This window comes from Eriocheir sinensis, chromosome 68, assembly GCF_024679095.1.
Source record: "Eriocheir sinensis breed Jianghai 21 chromosome 68, ASM2467909v1, whole genome shotgun sequence".
Lineage (NCBI taxonomy): Eukaryota > Metazoa > Arthropoda > Malacostraca > Decapoda > Varunidae > Eriocheir > Eriocheir sinensis.
This window is the reverse complement of record NC_066576.1, coordinates 8,564,318-8,591,301: the sequence shown is the minus strand read 5'-3', so window position 1 is coordinate 8,591,301 and position 26,984 is coordinate 8,564,318. Positions and strand designations below refer to the sequence as shown.

At 45.5% G+C, this 26,984-nt stretch overlaps 2 protein-coding genes across 6 annotated transcripts; one reads left to right on the top strand and one right to left on the bottom strand.

Annotated features, from left to right (window-relative positions):
* Positions 1-7,135: 7,135 nt before the first annotated feature.
* On the bottom strand, positions 7,136-12,107 carry LOC126988264 (uncharacterized). Of its 3 annotated transcripts, XR_007741814.1 has the most exons (4): positions 11,942-12,077; positions 9,523-10,431; positions 7,497-8,395; positions 7,136-7,386 (listed from the first exon to the last, which is right to left on the bottom strand). XR_007741814.1 is itself a non-coding variant. In XM_050846320.1 (3 exons), the coding sequence occupies exon 2, from the start codon at positions 10,221-10,223 to the stop codon at positions 9,780-9,782; it is 444 nt and encodes a 147-aa protein (XP_050702277.1). In that variant the 5' UTR covers positions 10,224-10,431; positions 11,942-12,077; the 3' UTR covers positions 7,440-8,395; positions 9,523-9,779. The 3 variants fall into 3 exon arrangements, 1 of the variants encoding a protein (XP_050702277.1); XR_007741813.1 differs by lacking the exon at positions 7,136-7,386 and having other exon boundaries at positions 7,440-8,395; positions 11,969-12,107; XM_050846320.1 differs by lacking the exon at positions 7,136-7,386 and having other exon boundaries at positions 7,440-8,395.
* A 503-nt stretch (positions 12,108-12,610) lies between these two features.
* Positions 12,611-26,306, top strand: LOC126988263 (uncharacterized). 3 transcript variants are annotated; one of them, XM_050846319.1, is made up of 7 exons: positions 12,758-12,854; positions 16,445-18,608; positions 18,657-19,768; positions 21,225-21,372; positions 22,105-22,289; positions 23,662-23,755; positions 24,456-26,306. In XM_050846319.1, exons 1-6 carry the CDS (start codon positions 12,846-12,848, stop codon positions 23,743-23,745), a joined length of 3,702 nt encoding a protein of 1,233 aa, XP_050702276.1. In that variant the 5' UTR covers positions 12,758-12,845; the 3' UTR covers positions 23,746-23,755; positions 24,456-26,306. The 3 variants fall into 3 exon arrangements, with proteins under 3 accessions (XP_050702275.1, XP_050702276.1, XP_050702274.1); XM_050846318.1 differs by lacking the exon at positions 12,758-12,854 and adding an exon at positions 12,611-12,748 and having other exon boundaries at positions 16,445-19,768; XM_050846317.1 differs by having other exon boundaries at positions 16,445-19,768.
* The last annotated feature ends 678 nt before the right edge of the window (positions 26,307-26,984 follow it).

Genomic DNA, 26,984 nt, shown 5'->3' with positions numbered 1-26,984 from the left:
GACTATATATAAGTTCCTGGTTTCTTTAGTTTTCGTAATCTATTTACCTCACAATTCTTAATTCCTCATTTATCCTCATATTTCTTTGTTAATTTTTTTTATATTCTCATTCAACTCAACCGTTCCTCATTTCTCTCTACCTCATGATATAAAGTTCTACTTCTCTAGCTTAATTAATCTGTCCTTATCTCACTTCCTCATTTAATCTCTCTATCTCAGAATTCTGCTGCCTTATCTGTCTCTCTGATCTCTGTGTCTTTACCTCACAGATCATCATTTCCCTCTATCTCATAATTCTTGCCTTATGTCTCTCTTATCTCTGTGTCTTTACCTCACAGTTTATAATTTCTATCTCTTAATTCTTGCCTTATGTCTCTCTTATCTGTGTCTTTACCTCACAGTTTATAATTTCTCTCTATCTCTTAATTCTTGCCTTATTTCTATATATATATCTCTGTGTCTTTACCTCACAGATCATCATTTCTCTCTATCTCATAATTCTTGCCTTATGTCTCTCTTATCTCTGTGTCTTTACCTCACAGTTTATAATTTCTCTCTATCTCTTAATTCTTGCCTTATTTCTATATATATCTCTGTTATCTCGATCTGTGTAGCTATTCTGTGTCCTTTACCTCACGTACAGGTCATAATTTCTCCCAATCTCATATTGTTGTCTAGTTCTGTCTCTGTTATCTCTGCTGTGTATCTGTCTTGGTCTTCTTCATATTTATCTAGATCGCCCTCGTAACTTTGATCTCTTTTAATTATCCCAGCTGTTCCTCACAATCGCACACTTGCAAGCAATTTGCACTGGTAATAAGATCCATTTCTAATCGTCAGCCAACTATAATTTAAATTCCCTCATTTTAGACAATTCCATCACTTGCCCAACCTGTCAGTCAGTCCGCCAGGCGTTCAGTAATGTGTCAATTGTTATTAATTGTCATATGCAGAGTTAATTAAGAATTACCTAAACACATATATACCTGCCAAGAGAGAGAGAGAGAGAGAGAGAGAGACTCCTCCACCTGCCACATCAACTATTTCCAAAGGTCAAGAAGGAGATTGATCGGGTTCTCATGAGTGTTTCCAAAGGTTTATATTACAGAAGAAAGGTCAGACTACTAGAAGGGTCATAAATCTGCCCCTGGAAATGCCCACAATGTCTTCGAAAGCCTTGTCAAATAATGTGAACTTGGGCGCTAAAATCTCGCCCATAGACGCTTCCTCTCATATCGAGTATTTCCAAAGGTTAAAAAGGAGATTGATCGGGTTCTCATGAGTGTTTCCAAAGGTTTATGTTACAGAAGAAAGGTCAGACTACTAGAAGGGTCATAAATCTGCCCCTGGAAATGCCCACAATGTCTTCGAAAGCCTTGTCAAATAATGTGAACTTGGGCGCTAAAATCTCGCCCATAGACGCTTCCTCTCACATCGAGTATTTCCAAAGGTTAAAAAAGAGATTGATCGGGTTCTCATGAGTGTTAATTTCCTCGTGGTGCAGAAAAAGGGTCAAACTACCACCAGGGTCATACATTTACCCCTGGAAATGCCCATAATGCCTACGAAAGCCTTGTGTGCACCGTGGGAGACTGGGCACAGACTGTCACGCCCACTCCGATAACAAGCTAAATTTATCATTATCGTTAAAATCCTTCATTACCGACGTTATTTTGCATTAGTTAATTATGGGTCAAAAGCAGGAAAGTATGATATGTTCTGAGTGCGGTAATTAATGAAAATAGTGTTGCTCCCACCCCCATTACAAGCTAAATTTATCATTATCGTTAAAATCCTTCATTACCGACGTTATTTTGCATTAGTTAATTATGGGTCAAGAACAGGAAAGTATGATATGTTCTGAGTGCGGTACTTAATGAAAATAGTGTTGCTCCCACCCCCATAACAAGCTTAATTTATAGTTATCGTTAAAATCTCACCAAAATCGTTAATTATTGATGTTTTTGCATTAGTTAGGGGTAAAAATAAACAGGAAAATACGATGTTATAAGTACGACAACTGATGCAAAAGCTGTTATGCCCACCCCCAGAGCAAGCTTAATTTATAGTCATAATTAGAATCGTTCATTGCTGATGGTTATTTGCATTAGTTAGGGGCCAAAAATACGATGTTCTGGTCAGTACGATAACATGCCAAGACCAGGACCAAGATCAGCTGAGTCTTGCTTCTCATAATTGCGTCTTCCTTGTCCATGGCCGAGGGTGATACTTGGCGGTGAGGTCAGAGGTCAAAATTTCAACAAGAGTCACTCAGGGTGTGGGTGACCAGGGGTGAGCAGTGACCTGACCACCCTCCCCTTGCCACAGGAACCCAAGGAGTGAGTGTCAGAAAGATCATGTTGGGGGGAGGTCATGTCGGGTGTGGTTGTGTTGGGTGGTCATGTTGGGGGATGTCATTTTGGGTGAGGCCATGCTGGGAGAGGGTCATGTCGGTGTGGGTCATGTTGGGGGATGTCATTTTGGCTGAGGCCATGCTGGGAGAGGGTCATGTTGGTGTGGGTCATGTTGGGGGATGTCATTTTGGCTGAGGCCATGCTGGGAGAGGGTCATGTTGGTGTGGGTCATGTTGGGGGATGTCATTTTGGCTGAGGCCATGCTGGGAGAGGGTCATGTTGGTGTGGGTCATGTTGGGGGATGTCATTTTGGCTGAGGTCATGTTGGTGTGGGTCATGTTGGGGAATGTCATTTTGGCTGAGGCCATGCTGGGAGAGGGTCATGTTGGGTCGTCATGTTGGGGGATGTCATTTTGGGTGAGGTCATGCTGGAAGAGGGTCATGTTGGGTGCCATTAACTAGTTTGGGGCTAATGTTGGTTAAGATTCGTATTAGGTCCGTGCCAGTATCTATTTTATGAAACATCAGTATCTCTTCATATATCTTTTCTACAAACCTTCAACAGTCATGGAAATGCTTTGAAAATCCAATTCAAGGACTTTTTTTTTTTACTCTTGAAAATAGGGGATAATGTTTACAAAAGCCTCCTCTGGCCGCTAATGTTAGCGTGTCCTCATCAGTGGTGGCATCCACCACCGAAAAGCCTAAGCGCCATTTGACTACACTTGCAATGCCATGGAAGAATTTTATCAATCAGTCAATCTCTCTCTCTCTCTCTCTCTCTCTCTCTCTCTCTCTCTCTCTCTCTCTCTCTCTCTCTCTCTCTCTTTTCTTTTCTCCTTTCCTTCTTTCCTTCTCTCTCTCTCTCTCTCTCTCTCTCTCTCTCTCTCTCTCTCTCTCTCTCTCTCTCTCTCTCTCTCTCTCATCATGGTTATTTTCTTTTTCCTCTTCTCTCTCCTTCTTCTTTCTCTCTTCCCTTCTGTTCTCTCTCCTCTCTCTTTTCTCTTTCTACAGTATTATTGTCCCCTCTCTCTCTCTTTCCCTCTCTGTCTTTTACACACACACACACACACACACACACTCCACTCCTATAGCTCAGTGGATTAAGTCTCTGCCCTGAGATGGCTGAGGTTCAAACTCCGTTCATGCCAAGATTTTTCAGCTGACAAGGAGTGGTTACCGTCCCTCCTTGAGCAAATGGGATATGGTGTGTGGTGTGTGAAGGTCCTCCATTTTATGATTTTCTGTCTATGTTCCTATGAGGCTGTGTGTGTGATTCATTGTGTACTGTGTAGTGCTGAGGGCGTTCTTTCATGCTGTGCCGAGGTGCTGATCAACCACAAGCGCAGCGTCCACAGCCTGGGGCAAAGACAGTGCTGTGCTGAATCTGGCTTAGCTGTGTTAAGCCTACATCATGAGAGAGAGGAGGGGAGAGAGAAAGAGATAACAAGGAGAGAGATAAAAGAAGGGGGAGGAGAGAAGGAAGATGAAAGAGGAATAAGGAGAGAGAGAGAGAATGAAAGAGAAAAAGAAAGAATAAAAATAATAATAATAATAATAATTAAAATATATTAATAACCATTTTTATCCACAGCTCTGAAGAAGGAAGGAAGAAAGGAAGGAAGTCCATCTCGGAAGCCCCAAGAACCAGTCACCCCAGTCCAAGGAAAGGTCGCAAGAGGTCAAGAAGGTCACATTATGAAAGAGCAGTCCAGTCAACCAGTCACTTATGTTATTGGAAAGGGAAGGGAAGGGATAGGAAAGGATAGGGAAGGAAGGAAAGGAGGAAAGGAAAGGAAAGGGAAGGGAAGGAAGGAAAGGAAAGGGAAGGAAGGAAAGAAAGAGAGAGGAAAGAGAAGGAAAGGAAGGGAAGGGAAGGGAGAGGAAAGAGAAGGGAAGGGAAGGGAAGGAAAGAGAAGGGCTTAATTCACGACTCGCAGCATGGGTTCACAAAAGGTAGGTCATGCCTCACCAATCTCTTGTCCTTCTACAATAAAGTATTTGGGGCGGTTGACAGAGATGAAAATTATGATGTAATCTATCTTGATTTTAGTAAAGCGTTTGACAAAGTTCCTCACCAACGACTGTTGCTTAAATTACAGGCTCACGGAGTAGAGGGTAAAGTTTTGAACTGGGTCAAGGCGTGGCTTAGCAATAGGAAGCAAAGAGTGCAAATCAATGGTAAAAGATCTGACTGGGGATGTGTTACGAGTGGGGTCCCACAAGGTTCGGTATTAGGTCCACTTTTGTTTATTATTTATATCAATGACTTAGACACAGGAATTAGTAGTGATGTTAGTAAATTTGCAGATGATACCAAGATCGTAGAGTAATTGAGTCGGATCAGACGCTAGTATTCTCCAAGGTGAACTCAACAGATTATATGACTGGGCGGATAAATGGCAGATGGAGTTCAGTGTAGGGAAGTGCAGTATTCTGAGTGTAGGTAGGAACAACCCCTCACATAACTATTGCTTAAATGACACTCTCATAAGTAGGTCTGGTTGCGAGAGGGATTTAGGGGTCTTAGTGAGCTCTGATCTCCGTCCAAGGGCACAATGCATTCAAGCTAGAAATCGAGCTAATAGGGTACTGGGATTTATTTCAAGGGCGTAAGCAACAGAAGCCCCAAGTCTTCCTCAAACTATATTTAGCATTAGTTAGACCTCATCTTGACTATGCGGTTCAGTTCTGGTCACCCTACTATAGAATGGATATCAAAATGTTAGAATCGGTGCAGAGGAGGATGACTAAGATGATTCAGGGGTCGAGAAACTTGCCATACGAGGAAAGACTCAAACAGTTAAACTTGCATTCTCTAGAAAGGCGAAGGGTGCGTGGAGACATGATCGAGGTTTATAAATGGATGAAGGGCTTTAATAAGGGAGACATTCATAAGGTTTTGTTGGTAAGAGAACCGGGTAGGACACGAAGTAACGGGTTTAAACTGGATAAATTCAGATTCAACAGGGACATAGGCAAAAATTGGTTTACTAATAGGGTGGTGGATGAGTGGAATAGGCTTAGCAGTCATGTGGTGAGTGCCAATACAATTGTCACATTCAAAAATAGACTAGATAAATTCATGGACAGCGATATTAGGTGGGGTTAGATACACGGGAGCTTAGGGTCAAAGGAGCTGCCTCGTACAGGCCTACCGGCCTCTTGCAGACTCCTGCGTTCTTATGTTCTTATGTTCTTATATATAGTTCATCTTACAGTCACATACAGTTAGATACACACAGTTACACTCACATAGATTTACATACAGTTTTGACGGTGCATTTGACGAAGGCGTATGACTCAGTGCATTGCTGATTGGCCCGGCCCACTGTGCTATGGACTCGCTCAACACAAATACAGGAAACCCTTGATATAACGGACTTATTTTTATGTCCGGCATATGACCACAGATGTTGCTCCCACTAAACCAAACTTTCCAACTGTTCCCTTCTCCTATAATTCCTTCCCCTTCTGTCTCTCTCCGGCATATGACCACAGATGTTGCACCCACTAAACCAAACTTCCCAACTGTTCCCTTCTCCTATAATTCCTTCCCCTTCTGTCTCTCTCCGGCATATGACCACAGATGTTGCGCCCACTAAACCAAACTTTCCAACTGTTCCCTTCTCTTATAATTCCTTCCCCTTCTGTCTCTCTCCGGCATATGACCACAGATGTTGCACCCACTAAACCAAACTTCCCAACTGTTCCCTTCTCCTATAATTCCTTCCCCTTCTGTCTCTCTCCGGCATATGACCACAGATGTTGCGCCCACTAAACCAAACTTCACAACTTTTACCTTCTCCTATAATTCCTTCCCCTTCTGTCTCTCTCCGGCATATGACCACAGATGTTGCGCCCACTAAACCAAACTTCCCAACTGTTCCCTTCTCCTATAATTCCTTCCCCTTCTGTCTCTCTTCGGCATATGACCACAGATGTTGCACCCACTAAACCAAACTTCCCAACTGTTCCCTTCTCCTATAATTCCTTCCCCTTCTGTCTCTCTCCGGCATATGACCACAGATGTTGCGCCCACTAAACCAAACTTTCCAACTGTTCCCTTCTCCTATAATTCCTTCCCTTCTGTCTCTCCGGCATATGACCACAGATGTTGCCCACTAAACCAAACTTTCCAACTGTTCCTTCTCCTATAATTCCTTCCCTTCTGTCTCTTCGGCATATGACCACAGATGTTGCACCCACTAAACCAAACTTCCCAACTGTTCCCTTCTCCTATAATTCCTTCCCTTCTGTCTCTCTCCGGCATATGACCACAGATGTTGCGCCCACTAAACCAAACTTTCCAACTGTTCCCTTCTCCTATAATTCCTTCCCCTTCTGTCTCTCTCCGGCATATGACCACAGATGTTGCGCCCACTAAACCAAACTTCCCAACTGTTCCCTTCTCCAATAATTCCTTCCCCTTCTGTCTCTCTTCGGCATATGACCACAGATGTTGCGCCCACTAAACCAAACTTTCCAACTTTTTCTGACCTTCTCCGTTATATCCAAAATCCATTATAAGTGGGTCCATTATATCCAGGGTTTACTGTATATGTATATATAGTTAAGTTGTTGTAGCTACCAGAAGCGGGTGGTTCAAAAACTATTCTTGGTCCGTCCCGGTGGACTTCTGACTGTCCGATCTTGTCCGTTATATCCGAATTCCATTATAAGTGGGTCCGTTATATCCAGGGTTTACTGTGTAGTTGAGGTCAATTTGCCTACAGTTTAGATACAGTTAGTTTTATACAGTTTAGAGCTAGCTTTCTTTCTCTCTGTTAAGATAATATTGCCTTTGTTATAGAGTTCAGCTTCCTCTCACTAGGTAGGCATATACATAGGCCTATACAGTTTGCTACATACTGATTACATCTCTCTCTCTCTCTCTCTCTGTTAAGATAATATTGCTTTTGTTATAGAGTATACATAACATACAGTCTCATACGGTTAGCTATGTACATACAGTTGACAGTTTATTTTGTTTGTATCTTCTTACCTTACCTTACCTTGCCTTACCTTACCTCTCTCTCTTTCTCTCTCTCTCTCTGGTCATCTCTTTCTGTCATTCCATAGTAGGTTAGTTAAGACACTATCTTGCTTTACCTTACCTTACCTTACCCTGCCTTACCTTACCTCTCTCTCTTTCTCTCTCTCTCTGGTCATCTCTTTCTGTTATCCCATAGTTAGTTAGTAGGTTAGTTAAGACACTATCTTGCCTTGCCTTAATATCTCCTCTCTCTCTGTCATCCCATAGTTAGTTAGTAGGTTAGTTGAGACACTTACTGTTCAATTTTACTACCTTGCCTCTCTCCCTCTCCCTTCTGATACCTTTCTCTCTCTTTTATCAGTAAATTTCTTTGTTCTTTCTTTCATTATTTCTTTTCCTTTTCTCATCTCTCTCCTTCCCTTACCTCCTCTCTCTCTCTCTCCCTCTTTACCTTTTCCTCTCTTCCTCTCTCTCTCATAGGAATAGAATACACAAACATTACAAATTAACTTTTTAATAATAGAAAAACACACATACATACATATACATAGTAACATTGATAAGGCTATGTGGGTGCTATGTTGGCTAGGGGGGGAGGGAGAAGGGGGTCCTTCATGAGGCTGGGGGGGTATGTGTCTGTGGGTGGTTGTCAACTTACTGTGGGAGGTACATCTGTGGGGTCCTGTGAGCTGTGGTGAGGTGAGAGAGAGAGAGAGAGAGAGAGAGAGAGAGAGAGAGAGAGAGAGAGAGAGAGAGAGAGGGGGGGGGGCACCTCTCTATCTCACCTCTCGAGTCTCACTCACTCACTCTATGATCTAATGTATATAGTTATGCATATGTTGTATTATATGTATATAATGTATGTTGTATGGACTAATAAAAATGAAAAATATATAAAAAGGTGTTTGTCATATGTATGTGTGTGTGTGTGTGTATTCTTCTCTTCTTCCTCCTCTTCTTCTGATCTTCCTGTTCCCTTTATCACCATCTTCCTCCTTTTTCTCCTCTTCTTCTTCTTCTTCTTGGTCCCAGCATCAACACACACCTGAGGAGAATAACTGTATTAATGGATTGGAGAGAGAGAGAAAGGTCGCCCTTAATATACGTGTACAGTATGCGGCGTAACGTCCCTTCCTCCTGCCTTCACCAGCAGCAGCTGTCAGTCATGGCAGGCCAGATAAATTTTACGGTCGCCACCTGTTCCTTAAAATATGGATTCATTCAGTGTTGGAGGATGGGAAGTTGCGGTCCTTATTTTTCTTAGCTCAAGGTGGCAGCCCTAACTGAAGCTATCTTCCCATGGTTTTCCGCTTTGAGAACTTTCATCTTGCGGCGAACAAAGGGAACCCACGCTCATGACTTCAGCATGTACAAAGAGACAAGCCAGTCCTCGTAGACAGACCAACTTGGTCGGCTAGGCTGACGTCAGCCGATAAGAGTCGGTCTGTTGGCATCCTCCCTTCCCCTTTATGAGCCGTCGCCTGGCAAGGGTCTGTGGTCCCTCCTTGGAGGGACATACGCACCTGACCCTGACGGCCTCCATATATCCCATGTCCCCACCCTTGAGGTCATCATAAATATATAAAAAAAAAGACGTACAAACAGGATGCTTGTATACCAGGTCACCACTCATAAACCAAGGCATTTTTTAATGTTTTTAGCTTGCAAATCAAAACACTCGTAAACTAAGGGGACTCCCGTTCACCCTCTGTCTCGGACGATACATTGGGTTAGCTTCACGTTGGTGGTCGAACGTAGTTCCGGTGTCTCGAGAAGAGGGAAACTGCGGTTGCTAAACCCCGGTGCAAAGCCTGCACCTCCAGCTTAATGAGCGGTTGAGGGAGGTTAGTGTTGGCATTCATTATTTTTTACAGTTAAGGAAGAAGCTGAAGGGAATTTAGAATAATCCAAGTGGAGTACTAGGATGTGGAGAGAAGAATATCATAAGTGGATGAGTGGGGCAGTGTAGCAAGGAGGAGGAAGATGTGGAGAGAAGAATATCAAAAGTGGAGGAGGATGTGAAGTAAAGAATAAGAGGAGGAAGAGTGGAATGGTGGATCAGGAATGAGGAGAAGAATGTGGAGTGAAGAATCCCATTGAGTGGAGGAAAAAAAATAAGGTGGAATTAAGAATATTACAAGTGGAGGAGGAGGAGTGGAACAGTGGCCTTACCTTTCCGCCTTCCGTCTCGTTCGATGCCATAATGATGCATCTCCTCGGCCCCGAGGCGGCTCTTGCACTTGTGGCCGCTGTCACTGGTAGTGTGCTGTGGGCTGGGCCGTCATGCTGCTGGCGCTGTGGCTCAGCCTGGCGGCTGGCAGCCTCTGCTCCTGGCTGCTGTGCCCAAACAGCTCCTTCAGTTTGGCGATGCTGGGCCACCGCTCCGCCTCGCCCCCACCCTCCTGGGCCCGGGGGGGGGGGGCTGATGGTCATGCTGGGGCTGCAGGGCCTGGCATGGTGCTAGCACTGCTCCCCTTGGGGCTGGCACTGTTCAGCACACCTCGGTGTCGGGAGGCAGAGTTTTCTACACCTTCCCCTTGGTGCAGCCTGCCGGAGAGGGCCAGGGACGCTGAGGTGTGGCCCTTGCCATGGCCGGGGCCATGTGGGAGTGCCGTCAGGCCCTGGGAAGCGGTGGTGTTGTCCTGGGGGCAGGAGGCAGCGGCAGCAGAGGACAGTAGGTTGAGGACACCCTTGTTCTTGTGGGTGGCATTCTCTGCCTCCTTCTCCTGCTTGGAGCTGGAGGCCAGGACGAGCGGGGGCCGGGCTGGGGCTTGGTCCTCACTGGGGCACCACCAGGGACCTTGGGGCCTTGTGGGGAGCTGAGGCACTTGTAGGGAGGTGGAGGGTAGCTGAGGCACTTGTTGTGCGCCCATGTAGCCAATCTGTGCCTGGCTGGGGTAGGGCACGGGCACGGAGGATACCACGGGCTTGGCGCAGGCGGGGGAGAGGGAGGCGGGCTGTGACAGGGGGTGGCCTGGCAGGGAGTGTGGCTGCCCAAGGAAGGGGATGACTGCTGAAGGGGAAGAACGGTGGACCCCAGCCAGTCAAACATTGCCGTCGGGGAGGAGCACTCAGGGAAATCTTGCCAAGGGGAGAAAAAACATCGACATAAGAACATCAACATCAACATAGGAACATAAAAACATCATTGCCTATACAAACACATCCTTATGCTGTCAAACTTACTGGCTAGCATGACAAGCACTCCCTTCCTTGGCCACTCCCTTACGATGAGTTCCAGCAATATTACAGGGGTGGGGAGCTTATGGCAGGGGAGGAAGGGGCAGAAGGGCAAGGATGGGGAGCTTATAACAGAGGAGGAAGGGGCAGGAGGGCAGGGATGGGAGGCTTATGGCCCATGTTTTGCTGGCATATGTGAGGGTTGGTACTATTACTGTATTGCTCACACTTCTGCCATTCATGATATGTCCCAAAGACCCAACCACCTTTCTTCCTTGCAATCCCCTTTCTCTTATCTCTCCCTCCATACCACCATGCTTACACATAACTGATCCAAGGTACTTAAACTTATTGACCTCCTCCATTTCTTCACCATTCAAAATTATTTTGCATTTTTTTTCACATTCAGTTCCCACTCTATATGGGCATACAAAATCCACAACCTCACTTCTACTCCGCTCACAAACCATCACATTACTTTTGTTTACATTCACTTTCAACTTTCTCCTTTTACACACTATCAAAAACAATGACCCAATTTTGTAGGTCACTTTCATTTCCTGCAATGAGCACTGTGTCATCAGCAAATAAGATTGAATTCAGCACCCACTTCCTTCCCTCAGCGTACATTTTTACTCCAACTTCCCTAACTTTGCCCTTCATTTCTCTCATAACACCTTCCATGTAAATACTGAACAACCAAGGTGACAGGACACACCCTTGCCTTAATCCCACTTTTATCTCAAAATGTTCACTTGTTTCTCCACTAATTTTGACACATGCGGCTGCATCCTCATAGAAAGACTTCATTGCATTAAGCAGTTTTCCTCCACACCATAAATCTTTAAGACGTCCCACAATGCCATCCAATCAACTCTGTCATAAGCTTTTTCTAGATCCATGAAGGCAGCATAGTTTTTTTTTCCTTTTACAAATATTTTTTCTACCACCATCCTGAAGGCAAATATCTGATCCACACATCCCTTTCCCTTCCTGAAGACTCCTTGTTCTTCACTGATTTTCTCTTCTGTAAGTCTTTGCACCCTCTCTATTATGACTTTTCCATATGCCTCTCCGGGTATACTCAGCAGACTTATACCTCTATAGCTCCCACACTCCCCTCTCCTCCCCTTCCCCTTGTAAACTGGGACAATAATAGCTGAGCCGAGGACCGGACTCCTGACAGATTTAATTCATCACTGAGGACAGCACAGCAACAACACCCGAGTCTGCCTTCCCTAAACACATGCACAGGTACAGTACAAGACAAGCTGCCCCGCCCCTTGTGCCAGCCACCATCCGCCTGTCACCCATGCCAGCCACAACCCACCTGTCACCCATGCCAGCCACCACCCACCTGTCACCCATGCCAGCCACCACCCACCTGTCACCCGTGCCAGCCACCATCCACCTGTCACCCATGCCAGCCACCACCCACCTGTCACCCATGCCAGCCACCACCCACCAGCCGCCTTCCCCCACATGTCCATGTAGTCTCGCGGCATCGGGGGGTACACACGTGCGACACATGGCTTCTTCTTCTGGAGTGTTTTATGGGGCTAGTTAGGCTGCGGGGAACAAGAAGGCGGCCGACCCATGACATCTTGAAAGGGGCGGGACGACCATGACCTTACAGCCCCTACAACGGGGTCACAAAAACATGTTACCGCTATTTTCTTCCTCTTTTAGTTAACTATGTACTTATGAACGAGCCAAGAGGAGGAATTATTTGCAAGTACTTGAAAATAAATATATACATAGTGAAAAAAAGGACTCATTTCTCCATAGATACGGACATAAGTATAGGCTACAGAAAACACACTCCTGCCAAAAGACTATCAATTAAACCATAAAACTTCAGAGATTACGGAACAACAATTGCGACACCAAATTAAAAGAGATAAGGGAGTTAAGAAATTAAGCAATATGGGAAAGATGGCGGGGGGTGACGAGACAAGACTCACTGTTAATACGGGAACACCAATGAAAGCAAAGTGTGTGAATTAGCTGAAGACATGATCAAGAGAAGGAGGACCCTGACAACCGATGCAAAGTGTTACAGGTCAAAAGAAGATGAAGAAGAGTATCATTGTAGTGTTTCCTTAGTGGCAGTAACGTCCAGTGCCTCCCAGCGTTTGGATATATCCCGCCCCCCCAGCCTGCTTATCAACCCCTTCCCGGCCTGATAACGTCCAGGCAGCAACACACCAGATAAAAGGTAACGAGATAACACCCACAGTTGTGCTTGCAGTGGCGGAATCAATGTTCAATACCCTACCAGCGGCCGGTCTGACCCCCTCCACCGCTACGTGAGAATGATAGACGTGAGTTAAGATAATGAAGGAATTGAGGAGATTGCCTGGTCAGCCTCTTATCAGGTCGTAGTGGAGGAGGGAGGAATTAAGTGTGCATGATGTCTTGTCAGTCCTTGTGAAGGCGGAAGTGGATGGTGACGCATTCCTTCTTCCCTACTTTTATCTTCCTCTTTCTCTTCTCTTTCCTACCTCGTCTTCCTTCTCTTCCATCACGTCTTACACTTCCTCCTCCTCTCTTCACACTCTTCTCAACTGTCCATCTCTTCTTCACCTCCTCCTCCTCCTCTTGTCTGTTAATAATTTATGGTCTACGAAAGGGTGAAGTGCATGGCAGCCTCTTGCTATGTGGATGTAGTGGAGAGGGTGGCAGTGTGTGTGTGTGTGTGCGTCCTTGCGAAGTTATTCCAAAGCTATGTGGCAACTCTTCATTCCTGGTAGCGAGCATGGTGATGACGTATTAATTAAGCGACCGCGCACTTCATACATTACCCTTTCTCCTTATAAGACCGATTATTCATTTCATACTCATCCGTAGAAGACACAGACTGGACCCCACTAATAGATCTTTGCCTGATACCAATTCCATTTTACGAGGCAGTCATGTTAGCGTGACGTGTATACGTGTACGTGACAGGATGTGTGAGGGGTGCGTGGGTGGAAGACAAGAGTGAGGATGAGGATAGCAACAACACTGCCCACGGATAGAGGATGTGTGGCCATATTCTTAGAAATTTTGGGCTCCCATTACAACTATTTTCCAAGGCTTGTTTGTTGATCGTGACTTGAGGTTTCTTTCCCTTGTAGCTAGCTCACCCCTCTGACGCCCCTGATGTGAGTCACCCTCAGGGCCTTATGTAAGCATTCACTACATTAACCCAACTTAACCCTGTTGCGATAACCCCAGCGAACGCGTAAACATCAACCACTGCACCTATAGCTCTAACCCCTCTCTCACTCTCACTCTCTAAATACCAAATTCCAACCACCATGGCGGTGAGGGAGAGCTGGGAGGGGGCCGATTGGGGGAGAGCCGGATTTATTATAGCGAAGATCGAGGAAAAAATGGATGGATGAACACCTCAACAGTGCACCATATTTGGTTATATAATTTTATAAGAACAAATGGTTGGCATCTAAAAGCAAGCAGCTTTTATTTTTATTAGTGAAATACCGTATTCTCTTGAATCGTCCGCATTATCCAAAAGTACATTCATAAAACTAAATGATAAACTGTGAATTATGTGGGCGGTTCCGGGAAGCGTGAAGGGGCTTAATAAGAACACACACACACATACACACACACACACACACAGAGCTTATTCCTAACGGTCTATAAATTTCCCACAAAAATATAAGTGCAACACAAAGCTCCTAGTCTGCTGTTAACCTAAGCCAAACATATCCTGAAAACATTTGACATTGGCATATCTTTTATTGTATTCTGAGGACATACTTTTAAAAAAAATATATTCCGTTCCCGTTGTTTGCAATAAAAGAAAATTCAATAAGTGACTTTATTTTGAATGCTATTTTAAAAAGTCCCTCAAGGCATATCATATATATATATATATATATATATAGAGAGAGAGAGAGAGAGAGAGAGAGAGAGAGAGAGAGAGAGAGAGAGAGAGAGAGAGAGAGAGAGAGAGACTATCATCAAAATTTCCCCTTATTTCGTGTTCTATTTTTTTTTATAAGTAACAAGTTAATTAAGTTATTGCCATGTCCTCATTTCCAAGAAAAATCCATATCAAGATTATCTTATAAATAATTGAATGACTATCAGATGAATGTGTGTAGTTCGTATCTATTATTGTTCCGTTTCCAAGATAGCGATAATGATCAGAGATTTCAACTTGTATACCTGTACGTGACAAGAAAGACCCGACGCGCTCTGGGCGGGACTCCACCCACGGGCCACGGCTTGCCACTTGCCAGTGTTGCTCCCACCATCGTTGACGTACCAGCTAGCCAGGCCGGCGGCGTAACGTTCTCGGTCAGCGGTTGCAGTCAGTGTGGTTACAGTATTTTGCTGCCCGTACCTATACGATGGTCGAGTGACGTGAGTGTTTGCGCCTTGTTACCGCCCTATTTAATAGGCGCACCTAACATCACCATAGCCGATCCAGGATTCAGGACGTTTCCTAGATGAGGTAGCGTTATAATTGTATTTCGTAAAGAATCCTTATAACCAACACAACATTGAATAAACAATAGAACAATAATATGAAAATATCCTTCTCCTTTGTTGCTTTACTTGCAACAATAAACTATCAATCAATCAATCAGTATAAGGCTGTAGCTCCGAGGCCCGAGGCAGCAGCGCCGGCCATTTTGAGGGTATCAGATACCTTAAATAGCATATTTTTACTGCTCAAAGCAGGTGATGTCACTTATTGTGACTTCGTGGGCTTTCATATTTATCTATTTGTGTATATTTCATGGTGGCAAAACTTAAATTACTAGTTTCATTTTTACTAGTGACACGAATTTGTGGCCGATTTTTACAATAGAATTTCACTCTAATAAGTGAATCAAACCCCACAGAAATATTACCAGTGTGTGAATGAACAAATACAAAGATAAAGACCGGGAGCCAGTGGGGGTCAACCTAGCTGGAAAGGTAACAAATTCTAACCCACATAGCAATGGTCCTTGTATCTGCCCATGCATGAAAATTGAAGTCTGCCAGGCCTGCAGTGATGGACAAGGTCATGAGGTCATGTCAAAGTTGTAGCCCCATAGCATTTATTAAGACCCTGAATTTGGTCCTGACCAAACCGTTAACATTAGCCAAATGTTGTCGGAATGTAAGTTGTTTTTCTCGTCCATTGGAGTCAATTGCGACCATCCAGCCATCTCTACCATGATGTTCAGATCAGGACCAAATTCAGGGTCTTATAAATGCTATGGGGCTACAACTTTGACATGACCTTGTCCATCACTGCAGGCCTGGCAGACTTCAATTTTCATGCATGGGCAGATACAAGGACCATTGCTATGTGGGTTAGAATGTGTTACCTTTCCAGCTAGGTTGCACCCCCCCCCCCCCCCTGGCTCCCAGTCTAATAAGCACATACGTACTTTGATTTAACTCTAGGATGTCTCGTGGATCATTAAAAACTAAAAAAAAAAATATCCGGATAGGCCACTCTTTAGCCCGTTACCTTCAGTGGTCCCCCAAAACAGTCCCTGCGCCAAGTTTGTACCCCACATTTTGGTGATATTAGGTGCGCCTATTCAGTCTCGGACATACGACAACGATAGGGAGCTGGGACCTTAATTATTATTACTATTATTATCATCGTGATTATTACTATTATTATTATTATTATTATTATTGTATTAATTTCGGTGGTAGAGATGATGGTATCAGTAGCAGTGATGGTAATCGTAGTGGGAAGCCCCCTCAACCCCCTTGAGTTTCCACAATTCGTCGCATCAGGCACATTATAATTATTATTCATTTGCACAACAAACGAGGTCCCAAAACACTCAGCTAAACTGAAAAAAAGCTATCAAACGAAAAAACAAACAAAAAAACAGCAGCAATAAGACCTGAAAACCTCGAGGTTCTCAAGTAACATGTTTTATTGCAGATCATCGTCTGCATTATCCTCATCGTCATGCTTTCGTGGGTCAAGGAGGCGCTGGCCCACGTGAAGCCAAGAAAGAAGCGTCGCTCAAACAGCAGTGTAGTCAGCACGTTCAGCGGCGGTGGGGAGGAGCCGGAGAGTGCGGAAGACAGCCTCGGCTTGCTTAAGGAGGAAATTCATAAAACAAACAACGATGATCACATCCGTCATTTGATGCTCCCAACGCCGCTTCCATCAACTTCACCATCAGCGCCGACGTCAAGCCACCACTCCCCTTCACCACCACCTCCCTTATCCACCCGCCTCTCAGGTGCCCCAGCCTTGCAGCCACCTCACGTGTATCCAGCGCTGGCACCATGCAGCCAGCCACCCACACCCTCCAACACTCAGCCGACGCCACCCTCAAGCTTGCCCTCCCTGAGTCCGCTAGAGCCCCCTACCTCACGGAATACCAATGACAATGCGCTATCAATACCCGAACCTGAAATGCCTTTGGGTAGCCAGCAGAGCCCGCAAGTGCCTGAAGAGGACTTTAGTGCTGGGCAAGAGAACCAGAGCGAGAACACCCTGCAGGCAGCTGCAGGCGATGTGTTGGGCCCAACAATCGATGAGAGCTCATATCCCTCCTGCTTCATGACAACCGCGCTCACGAGCCAAATTGGTCAGTTGGTCACGGTGCAGGACGAAAAATATGTGCTAGTTGTGGTAATGGGAAATGTGCAGACGGTGTTCTTGAGTGGTGAGCCTCGCAATATTCCGCCCTGCAGGCTGGTCTGGCGAGCAGCCCAGCCGGTGCCTCTTGTCGAACTTCCAGACTCTACTTTTGTCGAGGTAGACGCCGTTGTGTGCCCTGAAAGCAAGAGGTTACATGCAGTGGTGATTTGGCAAGACACTAAGCCCGGGAGATGCTTGCAGCTGCTCAACGACACTTACTTGTTCTTGGACAGTCGAAACGTCACATACTGGCCGAGATTCGAGGATATACTCGCCAGAAAACTAGCCGTCCTGTTTGACGGAACCATCGTTTCAGCAGAAGTTTGTGATGCCGTTGTCTTCATAGGACTGGCAAAGGCCACTTTGGCCGAGCTGCTGCAGCACAATCTTGAACAATGTAACGCCACGGTGTACAAAGTGTTGGAGGGGACGGGCGGCGGGCGGGTCCTGTATGTGTGCACGTGTCTGTGGGTGGGACAGAAACCACCCTCAAGCAGCCTGCCGATGGTGGTAAACAAGAAGACGTTGTATGCCAGAGAATCTCACGGCCTTTACACTACAACCGAGAAAAAAGTCACCCTTTGCCTTGACCTGGACGCGAGCCTTTGCGTCTCGGATGGCACAGCAACTCTTCAGGTGGATCTGGACGGGTCCCGGAGGTCCCTAAAGGCCACTGATCCACTGGGCCTGGAGCCTGGCTGCCAGGAAGCGAGTGAGACTACGCGAGTCAGTGTCCATGTTAGGAGGGAAAATTTCTGCAAGAAGCCCAAGAAGCTGGTGGCTTTCTCTGCTGCTATGATTAAGCCTCCCGACTCGACAGTTTTAGATGCGATCTTTAGTAAGATGTCGGCGTGGGATCTTCTTTCAAAAGCAGCGCCTCACTGTCCCTCAGGCTCCAAAGATATATCGATGGAGGTCTGCAAAAGCGATTCAGCTGGACATAGTGCCGATGGCCAACAGGTTAGGGTTTCATCCTCTCTAAAGGCCAGTGCTCCGGTTGTACAAAATGCTAGTGTTCCAGCTGCACAAAACACCCCTACTACAGCTGCACAAAATACCCCTAAGACTGCTGCACAAAACACCCCTACTACAGCTGCACAAAATACCCCTACTACAGCTGCACAAAATACCCCTAATACAGCTGCACAAAATACCCCTAAGACAGCTGCACAAAACACCCCTACTACAGCTGCACAAAATACCCCTAAGACAGCTGCACAAAACACCCCTACTACAGCTGCACAAAATACCCCTAAGACAGCTGCACAAAACACCCCTACTACAGCTGCACAAAATACCCCTAAGACAGCTGCACAAAACACCCCTACTACAGCTGCACAAAATACCCCTAAGACAGCTGCACAAAACACCCCTACTACAGCTGCACAAAATACCCCTACTACAGCTGCACAAAATACCCCTAAGACAGCTTCACAAAACACCCCTACTACAGGTGCACAAAATACCCCTAAGACAGCTGCACAAAACACCCCTACTACAGCTGCACAAAAGGGTAGTGTTCCACCTACACAAAAGACCTCTGGTACAGATGCACAAAAGCCCTCTGGTACAGCTGCGCAAAAGGGTAGTGTTCCACCTACACAAAAGACCTCTGGTACATCTTCACAAAAGACCTCTGGTACAGCTGCGCAAAAGACGTCTGGTAAAGCTGCAAAAACAAACAAAAAAAGTGCCAGCCTCAGTCAGCTGTCAGACACAGGGAAGCAGTGGGATTACTTGACGTGCAGCGTGTTGGCGGCAGACTCTAGCGTGGCGGTGGTCACGGGGGCCGGAAAGAAAATCATTGTAGCCAAAGCAGACCTTTTTGTCAACGGAGCCCCTCTCAAAATGAAAGATAATGTCGCTTTAATACTGAAAAAGGTTCCAAACTTAGGCGTAATGTACATGCAATCTCATGAGGTGCACGAAGTCCACGGGCACTTTGTGGATCTTGTAACAGTAGCGGCCTGGGTAGGAAAGAAACCAAGCTCCATCAACAACATTGTTGAACAACGGCTATCAGCACTGAAGAAGGTGGCGGCCCCCAAAGTGACCCCACCCCCAACTGCTGCCCGTAAAGTGACCCCAAACCAAACTGCTGCCCATAAAGTGACCCCGACCCCACCTGCTGCCCCAAAAGTGACCCCGACCCCACCCGCTGCCCCAAAAGTGACCCCAGTACCTCCCGCTCCCCTTCCTGCCGGGGTGACTACAGTAATTGCTGTGTGCATGATCAGGAAAATCATCCAGAACAACGCGATCCTTGTAGTTCGTAGCAAGTTCCTTCCTGGGAATTGTGGGACGGCCCAGGCCCGCCTCTGTGATATGTACGATAACGGGACTCCTATAACACAGACCGAGGTGAATGTAAAAGACAAAGTGTTGTGGCACTGTCAACTGAAAATCAATAATAATGGAAAGCAGCTGAAGGTCCCTGTGGCCTGGCGTGGAAAGAAGCCGGGGAGCAACGCCTCGTCGAAGAGCACAGAGAGCCAGCCCCCCCGCCAGGCTCTCAGCACCGGCGACCTGACCACCTCCTTTTCTCGCCCACTGGGAACCGTCGCCTTCATCCAACAAGACGGCCGCCAAACACCTCCCTCGTCGCCTCCAAAGGTAAGGCATACTTGACTGTGATTGTAGCTTAGGAGTCATAGCTTGCGGCCACGATTTCTGTGGCTCATAATAACGTAAAATAGGTTATATCAATGTGGCCAGACCTTCAGATCCAGTTGAGACTGTTGGCGGTAGTGAGTGTTCTAAGGCTAATTGATTCACGGATATAAAAAGGCAATATCCGTCAGGGTTACTTTATTCACAAAACACAGAGGCCATTAAGACAAGCACAGCACATAAAATAGGTGTTTGTTTGTGTATGCATTTGTGTTGATGTAGTGTAGTTTAGATAACATTTATGTGTCGGTGTATATGTGGAACAATATGTATGAGTTAACAATAGGAGGATGAGGACACAAACAAACACCTATTCTATGTGCTGTGCTTGTCTTAATGACCTCTGTGTTTTTGTGAATAAAGTAACCCTGACGGATATTGCCTTTCTATATCCGTGAACCAATTAGCGCTTATAACACTACCGCCAACAAGACTACTCCAACTTGCTGCGCGTAGCTCCAGAAGCATAGTTACTTTGTTGCCGTACACTGTAAGCTTGGGTTCATGTGTGCCGGCCGACGTGGGCCAAGAATGTGTGTGTATTTACGGGAGATCACAGCTGCTTAACGTCACCATCCCTTTTGTGCAGTTACCTGATTGATTGATTGATAGTTTATTGTTGCAAATAAACAACAAAGGAGAAGGGAGGAGCTTGGCATCCCAACCACCCGGCAGGGCAGAGTGTGATTATGCAACTAAGGATACATGTGGAAGTAGCACCAGGAACTGTATTTACGAATTATTTCTAAATTAAGCTGCTATTGTTAAATATATTTTCGTGTTTACCATAGAATATCATGTAATACCCTTCATCTTAGAAGAAATGTGGGTGTAATATGACACTATATCAATATGTAAGAGTTGTAGCGCACGTCTGGCTGATGAAATTGGTGCCATGACCTCAAAATATTAGATAAAAGGCCGTCATACAATTTTGAAACACCTGCTGAAATGGGTGGGGGGCTTCATGGTGCAGTGGTTAGCACACTCAGCTCACAATTGAGAGAGCCCGGGTTCGATTCCTGGGCGGAGTGGAAAAATTTGGGAAGCTTTTCCGATACCCTACGCCCCTGTCCACCCAGCAGTGAATGGCATGTGACCACAGAAGTTGCGCGGACTAAACCAAACTTTCCAACTTTTGCTGAAATGGGTGACTCGAGAGATCAATCTACTAAGTAACACTAGGGAAATATTCGGCCAAATCAAATGAAATGTACATCGCATCCTTTTTTTTCGGGGGAGAGGGGAGGGAAGGGGGAGGGAGGAGACATAACCTTTGTGGGAGCGGCATATTTCCGTGTATTATGCTTCTATGAACTGCCTTTACCCGTAAGAAAAGAAAGGAAAGGAAATAAAGAGCCACTCACCCAACGTGCTTCCTTCCCTCTCTCCGCGGCAGGTGCTGAAGGGGGAGGTAGCGGAGGTGCTGGCGGAGGGGGGGCGCCTGAGAGGGGAGGATGGCCGCGACTACCTCTTCTCCCTTGATGTCTGCTTCCTCTTCGGCGTGTGTCTCCACCATATTGAGCCGAGTCAGGTGCTACAAGTCGGTAAGGGATGATGTTGGGGCTTCTGGATGTCTTACTTTTCTATTTATCTTAGTTATTCATTCGCATTATCACACTAAAGACACTATGGTTGGTATTTTAAAACACTTTCGCTTCTCACATTAACAATTTCTAAAGGTCAAAGAGGGGCTCAGTCGGGTTCTAATGAGTGTTTCCCTTAGGTTCACGGTACAGAAGAAGGGTCAAACTAACACCAGGGTCATAAAACTACTCCTGGAAATGCCCATCAGCTAGTTCTACAGGTCAAAGAGGGGGTCAGTCGGGTTCTAATGAGTGTTTCCTTAGGTTCACGGTACAGAAGAAGGGTCAAACTAACACCAGGGTCATAAAACTACTCCTGGAAATGCCCATCAGCTAGTTCTAAAGGTCAAAGAGGGGGTCAGTCGGGTTCTAATGAGTGTTTCCCTTAGGTTCACGGTACAGAAGAAGGGTCAAACTAACACCAGGATCATAAAACTACTTCCGGATATGCCCACAACTCCTACGAAAGCCTTGTCAAATATGTGTTCTTGGGCGGCGAAATGTCTTATAATATTTATGTATCTGATAAAAGTGTCATGTTAGACGTTGGAAAGCGAAGATGTTGAGGCTTGTGAATGTCTTATTTTTCTATATATCTATTACTGATTCGTAATACCATACACACAAAAAGACGCTGTTCATCACTATCTATCTATGTATCTATGCATGAACATGTGAATGACTTCCCTCAAGGCATGATGGTGGAGTTCGAGGTGGCGGAAAGGAGTCGCAGTAAGAGCAGCGAGGTGACGGAGGAGGCGGTTCGGCGGGTATGGATGGAGGGTGAGGACGCGTCCCTCGCCCTCCTGCCCACTGACTCGATGATTGACTCCTGGTGCAGCGACAACAGCGTCTCCTCGGCCACGCGGGATGCCCTGGTGAGTCCTCCCTCCTGCCCCTCGCCGAGCACCAGGGCGGGGCAGGGCTGAGTGTGGTGTCTCGTTTGCCCGCACGTCAGTAGCTAAGAGCCGATTTCACAGTCCAACACAGTGTCTGCATAACAGCCCAAACCAAACTAGAATCCCATACAATCCAAAATGGGGAGGTCTTCGATGCCACACTAAATACACAAGACTTCTAGTATAGTTTCATCAAATTTGTGAACTTATATATAAACACCAGACACTATACAAGGAAATTTCGAAGGCTCTGGTAGGCCTATTGGTTTGGGAGCTTACTAACCGATCATGGGGAGCTGTGAAACTGGCCCTAAGTCTATATACACCAAGTCAAGTCATACGCAGGTTTGTGGGAGGAGACAGCCGAGGCGTGGTTTATGCGTGACACTGCTTGGAGCCAAACTAGAGAATGTAGAAACGGATTTAGAGAAAACAAGGAAAGGCTGACTAATTTAAATCAATCACATCAACATGGCCTCCCTCACACCCCACACCGCCGTTTGTAGTCATTGGAATTACAGTCACGCAATAGCACAATAAAAAAAGACATTTTTTCGTCAGTGGCTTGCCTGAACGCGCTGTGAAAGAAGGCGAGAATGCACATCCAGAGTGCACATACGGCCCCAACTTTAGTCACCCCTGAACTGGCGGGTATTTTTTTGGGGGGGGGCTCCAAGTGACGTCATCCCGCTGCTCCGCCCCAAAACCGCCTCCCTCGCGTAATGGTCACAGTTTCGAAGCAGAGTGTCTTGACTTGGTATATATAGATTTAGGTCAGTAATTTGTTCATTAGACTCATGACGGATAACCCTGTAAACGAGTACGAGGCAACTTTTATTGTGGCAGTAGTAGTGGCAGTAATATTAATAGTAGTTAGTAGTTACTGATGGTGTGATTACGTATTTTATTGATACATAAGTAGTAGTAGTAGGAGGTAGAGTGAAAGTAGTAGTTGAAGTGCAGTAATAATATATAATGGTGTTGTGGTCGTAGGTATCGACACATACGTAGTAATAGTAGCAGCGGTAGTAGTAGTAATTAAATAGTAGAAGTAGTCAGAGTTGCCAGATTGTCTTACTCAGCCTCTTATATTTACCAACTTCCGACCCAAAAACTGTCTCGTGGACCCCAATAAGGAGATTCACTTATAATTATCGTTAAAATAGTTAATTCCTGATGTTTCTTGGCAATAGTTAGGCGTCAGAAACCGGTAAATACTATGCTCTGAGTATGACAATCTGGCAATGGCTGTAGTAGTAGAAGTGGCAGTTGTTGTTGTTGTTGCTGTTATTGAAATACACAAAAAGCACCCCTCACCTGTGACCGCCGGCCCTGCGTTCCATCATTCCAGAAGCAGGAGGCTGAGCTGCTGTCCCCGAGTCTGTTCCCCACCGCCCTCAAGATGGAGGCAACCACCACCGTCGACATCAGTTAGTGGCGCCCAGGTGAGAGAGAGAGAGAGAGAGAGAGAGAGAGAGAGAGAGAGAGCATTAAACTTCCGATAACTGTACTTCACGTAATGCTTCGTCAGGGCGGGGTTGCCATAGCCTATCCTATTACCCTCACAACCATTACCAGCATTTCTAGCAATAAAAGTGTATCTCCATTATAAAGTGATTTTAAATGTAGCTTCAGAACTTACACAAAAAACATGAATGCTTACCTTCCTTTGCGAGGCTAAAGTGAGGATCCGCCGTCTTGCGAATATTGGAAGATTGGTTTCGGTAGTCAGACATCTCAAGTAATGGTTGGGTTACTCTTGATTTCATGGCGCCCTTGTCATTAAGCCGCGAATTTTAGAAAATCAACCGCTTTGGTGCGAATCGCCATAACTCCTTTATATCTGGGGCTTCAGAAAAGTTTTTGGTATCAATCAACGGCAAAATGAAAGGGCTATATTTTTAATTGGCGACCGGGTTGCGTCCTCGGGGTTGTCCTCCCCCTCATGGTGTGCCGTGCCCTGTGGCTACGGGATAGCCGGTGTACGTGCAGGTCCTCCGTGCAGGTGGTGTCCGTCTCGATGTGTTTACTGCTGTGTTATGCATTTGAGTGATGTGGTGACCGTGGAGCAGTCAACAGAAGCCTTTTCACTTCATTCATGTTAGCCCTGAAATGGTACAATCACTGTTCTTTGTCTCCTTCCAGATGGAGTCGAGTGTGCAGCCCCGTGTATTCCGTCCACCAGAGTAATCTATATATAGTCCGTTTCATTCCGTATGTCCACTCACGAACGTAGATGTGGCACCTGCGCATTGTTAGTTCGTGATTGCATGAAGATCAACTTTATATTTTCAGTGATATATTTGAATGTTTGTGTATACAAAAAAAAACTCAAGCCCTCTTATTTGAACCGCAAACATGCCGATTTGCATCGATAACTACCATACAAGCACACGAAAGAACAACGTGTATATCAAACAGTATAGTCTGATCATACTCGAACGATTCATAGCCTTTCAGATACCCATATTTCATCTCATTCAGGTACATAGAGTGATATCTGGCTCTGCAAGTGCCTGTACATAAGGAATTTGGATGTGTTGCATGTAAATAACATGGGTAGCCTAATATGCGAAATAGTCTAGCATCACATTCAAGTTATTATTTACTATTTCATGTTATTTTGATTATATTAATCGTTATTTACTTACAGTAAATTATTAAGATACCTTTTATTTGCACTTGCAGAGCCAGATGTCTTTTTTTTAATATACCTGAAATGAGCTATCAATGAATTTGAAAAAACATAGATCGTTCGAGCATGATATGACTTTGTTTTTGATACAAGCTTGTCTTTTGGTGTGCGTGTATGTTAGGTTATCGATACAAACGACTTTTTTGTAGTATACATAAACATTCAAATATATTATTGAAAAATAAGCTTGAATGTCCATCACAACGGTTTATTTTCACGTATTCACGAACTAGAAATTCGCAGGTGCCACATCCATCAAAATTCCCGCTTTGTTGGTGGACAGATGAAATGAAACAGACCATAGTAGGCGAGAAGACCCTTGAGGAGAAAGGGCTGGTGGTGGTCAGCTCCTTGCCCCGCAGTGGCTCGATGCTCCTCGCCCAGATCCTCGCCTCTGCCAACTACTCGGTGCTGTTCTTTGAGCTGCTCTCCCACTTCCACAAGTTGCCTTGCTTCCAGAATGGCTCTGCGTCCCAAGGTTCATCGAGAGCCTCTTCGAGTGTACATTCGACGACAAGTTTGATGCCTGGTTGAAGGGAAAAGGGATGTTTGTGGAGTATTACCATCCATCAGTGGCTCGGTGCTTCCAGTGGCCCAGGGAGGGGAACAGCGTGTGCGGGCGTCGGCTGGACCTGAGGGCGCTGTGTCGCGGCGCGCGTCATGGCGGTGAAGGTGATCAGGGTACGGCTGGCCTGGCTGGTGGCGGTGTTTGACACGTCTGGCATTAAAGTTGTTCATCTGACCCGCAACCCGTGCGACGCCTTGGCCTCCATCAGCAGGATGAGCTGGGAAGCCAGCCCTTCCTGGCGATGCCGTGACCTCAACGCCGACCTTGAACCTACACTGCCCTCCGCGCGCGCAACCCCGGCAAGATCATCCAAGTCAGTCTCGAGGAACTTTCTTCAGATTCTGTCGAGGCCACGCGGACAACGCTCCATTTCCTCTCTGGTAGCTCTGTGTTGGGAGAATCAACACGAGTATTCATGGCGGAACACACCAATGCGTCCCACTCCTGGCCCAACGAGGGCAACATGGACACCCACCGGAACAGTGCGCGGGAGGCGGGGGCTTGGCAGGGCAGAGTGCCGGCGCGCCAGCTCCATGCCATGGAGTGGGAGCCCCAGTGCCATGCGGCCATCACCAAGCTGGGCCGCGCCCTCCACAGGCAGGAACATGAGGCACTCGGCTGCAAGTCTCCAGACAACAACGATGAGGGATCCAAATGTCCAGTAACGTGATATTATGATAATTCTCTCTCTCTCTCTCTCTCTCTCTCTCTCTCTCTCTCTCTATACATATATATATATATATATATATATATATATATATATATATATATATATATATATATATATATATATATATATATATATATATATATATATATATATATATACCAGAGACCACACTTAGCTTGTTACGAAGCAGATACTCAAGACGGTCTTGAGTTTTTTTTTTATATGTACTAGTATGGATGTACATTACATATTTTATTCCTTTTACAAGTACCTTTCTTTTCGGATGTGGGGCATGTGTTTGGTTCTGCCATTTTTTTATTCGCGATTAGTTTTCGGTTCCTTCAGATATGAATGCCTTGAGGAATGGGGAAAAAAAATCATGCATAGCTTTATCCCGTAATATCTGTGATATTTCCATATTTTCAAAGTCAGTGGTGACAATTATCTCGATTCCAATTGTAGCTATTCTTCAAAGATCATTATAATTTTATATATAAAAAAATAGTCAAATGTGTGAGTGTCAAGCATATATATTTTTCATAGGTACTTTGTCATGATTTTGTGATGAGGCAAATATTTTGGTTTAAATAAAGAAAATGCTAAATCTCTTCATTAAAAACATACCTGTTAAAAACAATTTAATTATCAAATTTTCAACCTAGATCATCTCTTTGCAAAGTTAGGATATGAAAATTACACTTTTCTATTGGTGTAGATAAGAAATATTAAGAGACAAGAGTA

Coding starts and splice junctions, on each gene's coding strand:
- LOC126988264 (XM_050846320.1), bottom strand. CDS start 10,223: ATGGGCGCACAACAAGTGCCTCAGCTACCCTCCACCTCCCTACAAGTG.
- LOC126988263 (XM_050846317.1), top strand. Junction 21,373..22,104: donor GAGTCAGGTGCTACAAGTCG/GTAAGGGATGAT, acceptor ACTTCCCTCAAG/GCATGATGGTGGAGTTCGAG. Junction 22,290..23,661: donor CGGCCACGCGGGATGCCCTG/GTGAGTCCTCCC, acceptor CCATCATTCCAG/AAGCAGGAGGCTGAGCTGCT.